General features: G+C 36.2%; 1 protein-coding gene and 1 pseudogene across 1 annotated transcript in view; one reads left to right on the top strand and one right to left on the bottom strand.

Moving 5' to 3' along the window:
- Positions 1-1,498: 1,498 nt before the first annotated feature.
- Positions 1,499-2,083, top strand: LOC123249959 (annotated as a pseudogene).
- Positions 2,084-2,361: 278 nt separating this feature from the next.
- Positions 2,362-13,091, bottom strand: part of LOC123249958 (ankyrin repeat domain-containing protein 7-like) — a 24,843-nt gene continuing 14,113 nt past the window's right edge. The window contains exons 2-5 of the mRNA XM_044679033.1: positions 8,200-8,314; positions 7,918-8,091; positions 6,074-6,180; positions 2,362-2,503 (exon numbers count right to left, since the gene is read on the bottom strand). Coding sequence (XP_044534968.1) covers positions 2,362-2,503; positions 6,074-6,180; positions 7,918-8,091; positions 8,200-8,314 — 538 coding nt within the window. The remainder of the gene's footprint in view (positions 2,504-6,073; positions 6,181-7,917; positions 8,092-8,199; positions 8,315-13,091) is intronic.

Below are 13,091 nucleotides of genomic sequence, written 5' to 3'. Positions count from 1 at the left end.
AATAACTAATCAATATATACTTCCTATTCTTGTCTTCAGTCATAAGATTGTAGTTTTAGAGTTGAAATGGTCAGTATAGGTCATCTAGTCTAATGTCTCTGTCTCTCTGAGTCTCTTTCCTTTTTAATACATCAAGTAACTGAGTCCAAGAAAAGAGTTGTCCAAAGTCACACATATAGCAAGAGGCATGATCTTCCCAAGACCCAAGTGCTCTGACTCCACATCCATACTCTTTCCAGGGTAGCAAACTGCCTCCCAATAAACTCTAATGTTGCCCATTAGTAGTATTCAAGATTTATTTTATTTTAGTTCCTAATCATTTGATAGCATCTGAGACATAATATAATTTTCACCCAAACTAATTTGATATAATTAAATGATACTTTAGTGAAGATAAAATAATAAAATGAATATAAAGTATCAGAAAACCTTAAAGAACTATAAAAATGTCAGCTATTGTCTTTATTATTATTACTTCTGAAAATTATGATCTCAGATTACCTAACTCTACCTTTCATCCTGTATTTTTCTTATATCTTACTGAAGTTGGATAATCTAACTTTGCCATTTGCCTAATCGTCAGTGTCCTTAAGTCTTCTTGCCAGATTGTCACTGTATTATGCATCTATGAAAGTTGCACTCAATCTCAATTGTGTAGAGGAAAAATTCTTTTCAATGTAATTATAGGTAGTGCTGTCACTCAGAGACTGCTGAATTTCCTGTTTGTCCATCTGATATGTTACAAGGAATATAGAAATTTTAGCTTAGTAGAGAGTAGATCAGATTGATTGGCAAGTTACAGAACTTTGGGGAGACTATAAGTTACTTCTTTATCACACAGATCCCTGCATGGGGAGTGACTTTCTCTCTCACTAATCTCTGAATGGTGAGAGTTAGAGACTCACTGAAATCCCTGAAAGAAGAGAGCTGTGTTTCCCTTGGTGTGGAGTATACTTTCCATCTTCAATCAAGTGACTTGGTTAAGGAGTAACGGTTGTGTGAGGTTTTTTGGCTCAGTGGTGGACACTGAGACAAATCCACTCCCTTCTCCCAATTTGGATTACTTCCTGAACATCAAGATTCCTAAGAAACAGCTTGAAAGAACGTCTACCTTGGACCTATTCTGAGATCTTCATCCGGCACAGCTATAACTGCCTAACAGTAGTCAGTTGTTAGTTATTAGTTTTTAAGAGTAGTTTTCTTCCCTCCTGTACTTTGGGTAGAGACTCTAGGATCTTTAGTTCAATTTATCCATTTCCCTTCCTTTCCCAAACCAGTATTTATTAAACCTCTGTTTATAATATTCTCTCCTTGTAATTTCCTTACCCAGATACCCTAATTGACACTTCAAGGACCTACTGAGTATCCCAGCAGATTCCTTGGTGTTACCCACATAACTGTCATCTTATTGACCTACTGAGTTTATTTATCACTTCAATCCCCAGGGAGTCCATTTATTTAATCAGTTAATCAAGCTATTCTAATTTACCTATTTCAGATGCCACCACTCACTCCAGGAACTGAATATTCAGTCATAGATAAAAAGGAGTTGGTGTAGAAGGCTAAATTGATTGAGCAGGCTGAGATATATGATGACATGGCATCTTGCATAAAGTCAGTAAGTGAGCAAGGAGTTGAATTATTCATTAAGGAGAGGAATTTTCTCTCTATTGCTTACAAAAATGTGATCTTGGAGAATACTTTTTCTCATGTTTTGAGCAAAAGATGGAAGATGATGAGAGAAAAAAAAACCAAAAAACAAAATAGCAGATGGCCCAAGAATGAAGAGAGAAAATTGAATCACAAGTAATAGAGATCTGCAATGATGTGCTATCTCTATTGGGAAAGTTCTTGATTCCTAATACTTCATAAGCAGAAAGTAGTTTTCTATTTGAAAATGAAAGGAGACTACTACTGCTACTTGTCTGATTTTGCTTTTGATGACAAGAAAGGAACAGTGCACCAGTCACAATAAGCATATCAAAAAGCATTTAAAATCAGCAAAAAGGAGATCAGGAGGTCTTTGGGGTCTTGGCATGTTCATGGAGAAGCTGAGGGGACCCTTGTCAGAGTTTTCTGCTAGAGGCCCATAAATGGCAGCCATAAATTAGAAAGTTAAGTATGCCTCTACTTCTCCTCTACCTTCCCCTCTCTTTACTACTACTACTTTGACTTAATAAAGTTATTAAGCTACTACCAGCCTCATAATTTTAGTTATTAAAATCTTATATTTTCATAAACAATCCAAGTATCATTCTTAAGAACATGTGTATTAAGTTGATATAAGTAGCATAAAAGTCTAATAAATGGAGAAAAATAAATACAATTAAGTAAATATAATTAGGATTATAATGTTAGTACTTACATAGGAAAACCACTGACGAGAGCATATTCTTCAGCTGTCCATCCATAATTATCTTGGAAAGAGAGATCAATATCAAATTGAAGAATAAGATTGACTATACTTGTTGGTTCAGTACTGACAGCAATCATGAGGGCTGTTCTGGAGTAACAAAGAAACAATTTGCATTTAAGAATTTAAATAAGTCACATTTATTCATCTCCTTTTCTTTGGTGTTAATATGTATATGGAGAACAAATATGTATTGATGGAAACAATTATTTTTATTGCTTATGTGCAGCATTAAAATTGGCAAATAAGTCCAGAAAGAAAGATAAGAGTTTTTGTTTTCTTTTTCCATTGGGGTTTTAGAAGGGATTATTCAATTTAAGGCTTTATAATAAGAAGAGGATATGTCAAAGCCACTTGTGAGCAACAATTAAGGAGTTTCGGTTAGGAAGACTATATAGATTCCTCTTGTTTGTTGGGCTTCAAAGTAAAGTAGTGGCTCTTTGATAATGATTAGTTTAGAAATCAATAAGCCCAGGGACACCTTCTACTAAATTCCTATCCTAATGCCCCATGATAATATGGAATTGATACTTCATTGTCAAAGGCTTTTTTACATTTAATAGACATAAAAGTCCTTGAACATGAATACAGCAGCATCAAGCTCTGTTTAAGGACAAGCTTAAATAAAGTAAAGAAAGGTTTATGTCCAGAAAGTGAGTACAAATTGATTTGTGGAGGGCCCATTAATTCATGGAGGCAGTTTATTAAGATCTGTCATGGTTGTGGTTTACACCAGTAGAAGGAATACTCTATAACAAAAACACATATCATCAGAGATATCAAAATAATTATATGCTAAATGACTCGTAGGCTTTTTATCCAAGGGAACATTGCAGCAATATCAGTATTCCATTTGAAGTTTTGATATCCCTTGACTACTTAGTGACAATTGTTAATATAGGATAACTCTTCTAAAGGTTGAATTCGTGTAGGTAATATCCTCCACTGGTAAAAAAATTAAGGATATTTTAAAAGGGGTTTTGAAGTCCTGATAATATCTTTCTAGCAGGTGTAAATGTCTTCTGTGTTTAAACGCTCTTCTCTGTTCCCAACACTCCAATCCCCAAAATAAGAAAGGCAATGAAACAGATAAGATTATTTGGATGAAAAATAGGAGACTATGAATGAGATTGAAACTGATGAAATCATGAAATCAAAGTATTATATTTTAAAATGTTAAGAGCTTTTTTAAAGTTAATATTCAGAAGTGAAGGCAGAAAAAGAAAACCACAAATATCTTTTGAAATCTCAGCTCATGAAAACTCAATTTATTGCTTTTCAACATTTATCTATTTATATTTCATTGGGAAGTCATTTTTTATACTCTTTTGTAATCTTCCCTTCTTTCAAATGCCTTTCAAATTATTCTAAATATATGAATAATTGTGCTTCATCTCTCATAGATTTTCTTCTATAAGTATTTGATCAGTCTTAGCCACTCTTCACAATAAGATATGAGAACCATAGTCCTTGATTTTTAGGGAACATTAGACACTGAGTTAAATGATCCCATATGTTCTACTATTGATATTAATGAAAATAGCCCATATGTTCTACTATTGATATTAATGAAAATAGGAAAATACTAATGATATTAATGAAAACATAGAAATGTTGGCAATTTTACTCTATTTCATATCTACACATTTTCAGTCTTCTAATTCCAGACAAAGGTTCTCAGGCCCTAAGGTTTGTATCAAATAATCCCAAGGTTCATTTTCTCCTCAATTGCCTTTTAATTTTGTAAAACAATATTGGTCTTACTATTCCATCCTCTTCCTCTTAATTTTTTTGCAAATTTTTGTTTTCCAAACTTTAATCTTAGCTTTAAGATTTCTATGTTTGGCATACAGATGTTTCTCAGCTAAGGCAATTTATGGGTTCTTTTGGCCTACTTAGTGGCTACTGTTTTGTTGTAACTAAATTTCTGAAAAATTATATATATCCAGTGTCTAGCACAGTGCTCGGAATATATTAGTATTTAACAGGATGACAGATATTCCCATTTCCCATTTTGGGAGAAGGTAGTTTATTTAGTCCAAATAGGCTACAGTTGCTATAACCACTTTCTGCTTTCATTCTTTCCTTTCATTTGGTGTTAATTTTGATTTTTACTCTGTCCAATTCACAATCTGAATGAATCTATACAATTAATTCTGAAATTATTGCAATAATGGTAAATAATCATTTTTGTCTATTAATATGAAGTTAGTTCTGTGGTTTATTTGGGTGTTTTTTTTGTGTGATATCAAAGAAGTTCTCTCCCATGCAAATGTTAAAATCATACTAGATTCTATGAAACATACCACCCAAATGCATAGCTTTATTCAATGAGAAAGTATCAACAATAAACTAGATATAAATAGTGAGGCATATGCTCATCTAAGGTATTTGCCAATGCCATGTAGGATTTTCTGCCCAGAGTCCAAATAGAATAGAGATTGTTTATGATGGCAAAGATCTTCAAAAGATACTGTTTTTTTAGAGGACATTGTGTTAATGGCATCAAGCTCTGGAACATTAAAAAAGCTCCTTTATAAAATTCAAAGTGAGGCAAAAGAGATTAGTCTTAGAAACTACTTGAAAAAGTGGATGAAATGTACATATTTTCTAGATTTCATGAAGTTCAATGAGCAACCTCATCTATTTAATCCATTTATATCTTTGTAGATGTATTCATGTGCATAGATATAAAAATGAATGCTGCCTAAATAGGACTGAAGAATTACAATGAATTGGGATCACATTGGAGAAACTACAAAGCACTTCCGATTCTACTTTAACAAAAACTCATTTTATAAACATGAAGCTATATAAACACAGTACTTAAAAAAAAAACATAACAACCAAAAACATGATCTCAGATAAATAAAAATTGCAGAAAATAACAAAGGCCATGGAAAAAATGCAGAGTAAATAAAAGCAGGTTGAGGAAACAATGATTTTGATGTAACATGTTGTGTGAGAGACATTATCAAAGACATGTTAACAAATAAAGAGGTTGCCTAATCTTGTTTTGAAAATAAAAGTCAGAGAAAATTAATGTTGCACTAGCACTCATAAAAAATATTAAAAGAATCAGGGGAAGGCTTCAGTGTGTTTCTTGGATCCTCTATAAAGAATCTATGAAAAGACAAAGACAAAAATCACACGAGATGAGAAAGCATGGAAGGAATAAAAATCTGAACTAGTATCAAAAATATTCACAATGATAAGATCACTCCATCAAAGTATTTCATTATATAGTCTCATATTCATTTATGTCTTTTATTGTATATATTCTTAAAGAAAATCACAGGAAGAATGAGAAGAAAACACAGGCTACAATTCTCATGGATGACACTAAGATTATTTCAAAAAGATAATCAACAGAAATACTCGAGTACAAAACTTTTATGGGATAGTTTTAACCAACTTTCAAATAAAGCAGATTAGAAATATTAATCTTCAATAAATCAATAAACGATAGTTGACATACTCATGTGAATTGCTTTCTATGCTGTAGTCAAAAATAAGTTTTTCTTTTCATAGCTGATATTTGTTGACATTTTTCACCCTTTCCCAATAATTTTAATTATTGTTCCCAAAGTGATCCATAATTTTAGTAATTCCTCCTTTAGAAATTTTTCTTTTTTTAGTCTCAATCTTTGATTACTGTACCTTTTAGAATTGTCACAGGCATTCACATTTGCTCCATTCTTTAAGAAAAAATCTACCATTTTTTCGTTATGTTCTGTAATTGCAAGCAAAAGTGGTGTATAGCCTTCCTGCAAAATCATATTAAAGATACTGTTAGTATGCAAGGATTCTCTATAGACTTCAATTCAACTTAAGACATTTTGTGAATATATTGTGAACTTGCTAATGTCATCTTAAGGAAGTGAGGTACAAATGTAACTTTGGAGGGAGCACACCTGGGCATCAATACTGCCTCTGTTAGTTACTTCTTGTGTGATTGTAAGCAAATTATTTCACTTCTCTTGGTCTTAGTTTCCTCATAAGTGAAATGAGGAAATGAGATTGGGTAGACTGGAATTCCATCCAGTTAATAACCTGTTATCAGGACACATAAACCCAGAATATGGAAGAGATTGTTTTCATATCATTTCATGGATAGGTATCTTCCTTATTGTTAGCTTTATTTCATGACCAATCATTCCCTGCATTCAACCAACCTTGTTCCCCTCAGAACTCTGCTAAGTTAAAGCTACACCCTGATTGGTTTTAAAGTTGACCAGTTCTCCAGTTCTCTTGACCCATTCCCCTTAAGTGTAGGAGTGTGGTCAAACTGAAAACTAAAGAAAGCCTGGCCTCAGGGTGGTTAAACCTGGGAGAAAGTCATTCTCCTGGCATTTTTCATCTCTTCCCAAGTCTCCTAATATGCACTACTTTATGTTTTTCTCCCACAAATGTCAGTAACTCAGAGTTAAGTCTCTTCCTAAAAATCAAGAGTTGTTCAGTAATTCTAGGAAAGGAAATGATGTGGTCTTTAAGACAAAGGGAAAAAACCCACATACACTTAAAAATTTGTTCTTGTGAAAATTCTGTCTGTGTAGATTTATGCTGAGTAGGAACAAATTTTAAAAGGATTTTGAAAAAAATTATAGTTATAATTATTGAATGAAACTATTGAATTCTGAGGAGCTGACCTAATATAATATGGAAAGAAAATTTTGGTGACAGCTGTGATGGAGAAGAAAGAAAACTGGACTCAAAGACACTAAGATCTACATTCAAGGCCTGCCCCTGATACCCATATACTTGCAGGGTGAGTCTGGGAAGTCCCTAAACTTTTCAGTGCTCCAGGATACCTAAGACATGGTTTATTAACCTTTTATGTGTTGTGAAATTTTTTAAGGTTAATAGATCAGGAAAGCTAAGCTGCTCAGTATTTAGGGAGCCAGGCCTGGAGAAAGGAGATTCTAGGTTCAAATCTTGCCTCAAATATTTATAACTGTGTGACCCTGAGCAAGTTATTTAAACCCATCTGCCTAGCCCTTACTGCCCCTTCTGCTTTGGAAACAATATGTAGTATCAATTCCAAGAAAGAAGATAAGGGTTATAAAAAAAGTTAATTGATTCAGATTAAGAATTTCTGCTCTATGATTAAATTTCCAGGCCACTGGAGTTTCCAACACAAATGAAATACGAATCAAGAAAGAAAGAAAGGGAAGGAAGGAAAGGAAAGAAAGAAAAAGAAAAGAAAAGAAAGGAAAAGAAAAGAAAGGAAAAGAAAAGGAAAGAAAGAGAGAGAGAGAGAAAGAAAGAAAGAAAGGAGGGAGGGAGGGAGGGAGGGAGGGAGGAAGGAAGGAAGGAAGAAAGGAAGGAAAGAAGGAAGACAGTTAATTCCAAAGGTCTATGAGTTTTTGAAAAGAATTATTTTAAGTTGTTTTCATTAAAGAAATGCTCCCAAGAATATATGAATTATAAAATATGTGACCCAAACACTACTTGATTATACATTTTAGCTTATAAAATATTTTGTTCAAAAGGTGGGCCTCTACCTGGTTTTTTGCTTCAATATCAGCTTTGTGTTCAACAAGCTTTGCTGCTATAGCTGTGTTGTGACCCAGGGCAGAGTAGTGAAGGGCAGTGTTGCTTCTGGTATCCACAACACTGGGGTCTGCACCATGACTGAGCAGGATAGTTGCACACTCCTCCTGCTGACACTGTACAGCCTGTCAGTGGAAGACAGAGACATAATGTCACATTGAATTAAACATCATTTTTGGTATTTAATGTTATTAAATGTATTTCTGTAAGCAGCACAGGTAACTCGTACAAACCTTAATTAAAGGAGTTCGATTGTCCCCATCACACACATTTAGTTTGCAATTTCTCTCTACTAAGAGAGACACAACATCTGGATATCCACCGGCACAGGCCAGGTGCAGAGGCGTCCTATGGAGAGGAAAGAAATATGTGATTGTTTGACAATACAGTGTGAAACTATCCAAACCATATAACTGTTTCAGAGTCATTTCTAACATAAATGCCTGAACTATAAATCACTGCCAAAATAACTGTATGTGGCCACTACTATCACCTCAAGAAATAGAAAATGTACTTTAGCTCTTATTGCTCCATATGATGAAATAGCATCCATCAGGGGGAAAGCAGAGAGAGGTGAAGATTTTGCTGCATGTTGGCATGGGGGGTTTAAGAACCAACTTAATTGAGTAGCTTTTCATCATTAATAAAAATTCCTCCATAAGAGTTGGATGAGGTGTAACTGTGTGATTTAAATAAATGAGAATAGGAATAGGAAGAGTATTTAGAGTCTCTGCTGTGAGGAAAGTGCTTGCACGTGTCCCTTCTCCTCCTAGCCAGATTCTAGAGGACGTGACAAGAGGAACCTGGTCACCTCCTCCTGCAATGTTGTCCCCACGTGAGCTGAGTGATCCTCGGAGTCCCTCTTACTGGAGTGTATTAAGGACTGCAGCAAGATGTACCTGAACTCACTTCTGGAGCATGTTCTGAATGTTTGGTTCTGGTAATTCCCCGTAAAACAACTGCCTGAAGCCTATAAAAACGTAGTGTCATCCCCAAGAAGAGGTGTCTGTCACCACTGACTGTGAGGTACATGTACACCTCTGATGTTGTGCCCACAAAATAAAGGCAGAACTTGGGCTCAGGATGTGGTCCCTGTGCCTAGGAACTCGCCATACTGATGCCAGACCCTGCAGCAGCTCAGAATTCATGAGGTCAAGAGATCTGCCAGCCTTGGCCTCCCTGAGAGCTAGAATTGCAGCTGTGCATCCCCATGCCTGGTGCTAAAACCGGGGAGAAGCTTCTTTCCACTGACAATATCCAGAATTACAAATATTTACTTAAATAGCTATCCCAGAAACCCATTGACTGACTTGTGTATCGTGCATTGCACAAGCACACATGTATATATGTATGAATTCTACCCTAAAGCCTTACTTCACTGAGGGATCACAAAGCTGAAGTGGCTCTGGGTTGCTAAAGCCTAGTCCCACAGGGTATAAGTTTTGGGAGTTCCTACCCTGCTGGAAAGCTTTCAGGTAAGAGCCTGGTGTGTCTGCTGTCCATGGACAAACCCAATTAAGGTCATAAAGATATCACCAGGTTGGGTCACAGGAGGAGGAATTTTTCATAGACAGCAAATTCAAAGACCATCTCTGAATTATAAAGAGGTTATGATATGTATTGGGGGAGGGAATATCCCCGCCAATAAAATCATGTGTTCCTGAAGCAATGAATGTGCATCTAAATATTCTCATCTGTGTATTTTTCATTCTTTGTTCCTCAGACCTCCTTTTTTTGCCTTTTCTCTCATGCCTTCTTTCAGACTATCTAAGGAAGGTGAAGAGGAAGAGATTTTTTTCCTTTTCCATCTTCCCAGCTGCAATGGTGTATGCTTAGATATAGCCTTAGAAAGAGGGAAACTAACATTTATTAAGGGCCTAACATGTGGCAGGTATGGTGCTAAGTACTTTACAATATTATCTTATTTCAGCCTTGCAATAACCCTGGGAAGTATGTGCTATTCTTACCCTCATTCCATAGTTGAGGAAACTGAGACAAACAGAGGTCAAGTGACTTACTTGGGGTCCCACAACTAGAAAATATCTGAGGGTGGATTTAAATTTTGCTCTTCCTGATGCTCCATTCTATCTGCAGTTGAAAATATTTTGACCAGACAATACTATATTAAATTATTCATTAAAGAAAATAGAAAAAACATTGGATGTTATTTTTGCAACTCAAAAATATTGAATGCTGGGAGATGAAACCAAAATTGAGGAGAAAGAGCAGGGAAATTTGGAACCCCTCTGAAAATCCTCTCAAACCAACCTTAAAGTAGCACCTCAAAATGAGTATAGGAGTCACAGAAACAACAAGTAGATGGAGTAAAATAACTCTCCTGCAGTAAAGAAGTTCTATTTCACTGGGGTCAGAGGGAAGCCAGAAGTAAAACCATGCACAGAGGAGTGCAAACCACTCCCCTTCAGGTTCTGAACCAGGACACAAGCCAATTTCAAGATGCTGAGATTCTGCCTAAGTGAAGAGCAGAGCACCCTACACATATCTTTTGAAGTCCCAAGTCCAGTGCAGCCCCAAGTTCATGGAGCCTCAACAAGTAAAATAGGAATTGAAAGAATTCACAGGTCATCTCCTGCAATAAATCTCCAAATGACAACTCCCAGCAATATTATAGCCAATACAAGCTCCCAGGCCAAGAAGAAAATACTGCATACAGTCAGAAAGAAACAATTTAAATATCATGGAGCCATAGTCAGGATTAAACAGGATTTAGCAGCTTCTACATTAAAGGATAAAAAGGATTGGAAAATGAAATTCTGGAAGGCAAAGGAACTGGTTTTACAACCAAGCATCACCTACCCATCAAACCCAAATATATTCTTTCAGTAGAGAAAATGGTCATTTAATAAAATTGAAGATTTCCAAGCATTCCTAATGAAATGACCAGACCTAAACAGAAAATATGATGTCCAAACACAAGATTCAAGAGACACATAAAAAGGTAATAAGAAAGAGAAAATTTAAGGGATTCCATAAAGTAAAATTCTATATATTCAAAAGGTATTTGTCACTCAAAAATTTTTATCATTAGAAGAGCAATTAGAAGGAATATACATAGACAGGGGTTATGGGGGGTAATCTATTTAGGATAAGATGACATGTAAAAAATAAAGGGTGAAAAAGATTACACTGAGAAAAATGGAAAGAGAAGGGTAAAATGAGGTAAATTATATCAGCTAAAGAGGCACACACACAGAAAAAAAAAAAACAACTTTTACAGAGGAGAGGATGAAGTAGTGACAGGCAATGCTTAAATTTTTTTCTCATTGGAATTGGCCCAGAGAGGGAATAACAACCAGAATCATTATGGTATAGAATTCTATCTTACAGTGAAGTAGGAGGAGAATAAGAGGGAGGGTTTGGGAATGGAGGTAATGTAAAGGAAGAGGAGGTAATATAAAGGAAGAGGAATGGAGAGAGTGATTAAAAGCAAAATACTTGTGTGGAGGGGAAGAGTGAAAGGGGAAAGTGCAGGATTTAAAAGAAAAGGGGAAAACAAGATTGAGGGGGATATACACAGATGGTAATCATAATTATGAATGAAAATGGAATGAATTCACCCATAAAGTGGAAGTAGATAGCAGAGTGAATTAAAAACCAGAACTCTATGATATGTTATTTACAAGAACCATATTTGAGGAAGGTAGATACAGAGAATAAAGGTAAGGAGCTGGAGCAGAATCTATTGGCTTTAACTAAGGTTAAAAAAAAAGGGGGCAGCTGGGTAGCTCAGTGGAGTGAGAGTCAGGCCTAGAGACAGGAGGTCCTAGGTTCAAACCCGGCCTCAGCCACTTCCCAGCTGTGTGACCCTGGGCAAGTCACTTGACCCCCATTGCCCACCCTTACCAATCTTCCACCTATGAGACAATACACTGAAGTACAAGGGTTAAAAAAAAAAAAAAAAAAAAAGTAGCAATCATGATTTCAGACAAAGTTAAGGCAAAAATAGACCTCATTAAAAGAGATAAGGAAGGAAATTGTATAATAATAAAAGATATTATAGACAAAAAATAATGCTACTTAATATGTGCATACATTATTTTTTGGTACATACCAATGGTATAGCCTCCAAATTTTTAAAGGAGGAAATATACAGTAAAATTATACTAGTGGGGGACCTCAACCTTCCCCTTTCAGAACTAGATAAATTTAACCAAACAATAAATAAGAACTAAGGGAAGTAAATGAAGTTTTAGAAAATGTAGGCAACAGATATCTAGAGAAAACTGAATGGGAATAAAAAGGAATATACCTTCTTTTCAAATAGCACTAGCACGTGGTACATACACAAAAATTTACTACATTCTAGGACATAAAAACATCACAACCAATGTGGAAAAAATGCATCTGTTTCAGGCTTCCGGGTTAAGATGGCGGCAGAGTAAGAAGCACCTCTTAACTTCTCCTGACCGAAACATACAAAACTCCTCAAGGGGACATAAAAACAAGTCCAGACGAACGGAGGAACCCCACAACAGGGCACAGCGTGGAAGGTACGTGGAATCGAGACATTTCCAAGCTAAAAAGGGCTCTCACTCACTCAATCGCGAGCTGAGCAACCGCCCCACCCCCACCCCCTCCACACTCACCTATAGCTCCGAACCCAGCTAAAAAGAAATAGAGCAAGTTTGGGGCACCCATTGAGTCATCAGCAGCTCCAGGACCTGTTCCTGACAGCAGCAAGACTTAGGACCCCATTAAGTCAAAAAAAGCACGCGAAATCTGAGCGCGCGCACCGGAGCAGGACGCTGGGCGCAGAGAGCCGGCTGAGTAGAGGCGTGGGTGGAGGCAGAACTAAGCCTAAGTGGGGAACCAGTGCAGACGGGTATACGACTGTGGAAACAGCGCCCTGAGACTTGTAAAGAAACCTCCAGCAGAGGATCAAGCAAGAGGGCCCACCAGGGGGCTTGACCTTGGAAAAAACCAGAATTCAGACCTCAAGAGCCAATAGATTGGGAACAGACACTGAGCCCGAGGATAAAGCTGAGAAGCTGCTGGGCTAATGATGGCTACTCAGCATCAGGAGGTTCAGAAGAGAAAGAATAATAACAAAAAGAAGAAGTCTTTAACACTCGACAGCTTTTACACAGAGAAAATCCAGACAACC

Source organism: Gracilinanus agilis, chromosome 5 (genome assembly GCF_016433145.1).
Source record: "Gracilinanus agilis isolate LMUSP501 chromosome 5, AgileGrace, whole genome shotgun sequence".
NCBI lineage: Eukaryota > Metazoa > Chordata > Mammalia > Didelphimorphia > Didelphidae > Gracilinanus > Gracilinanus agilis.
This window is presented reverse-complemented; position numbering and strand designations above follow the sequence as displayed.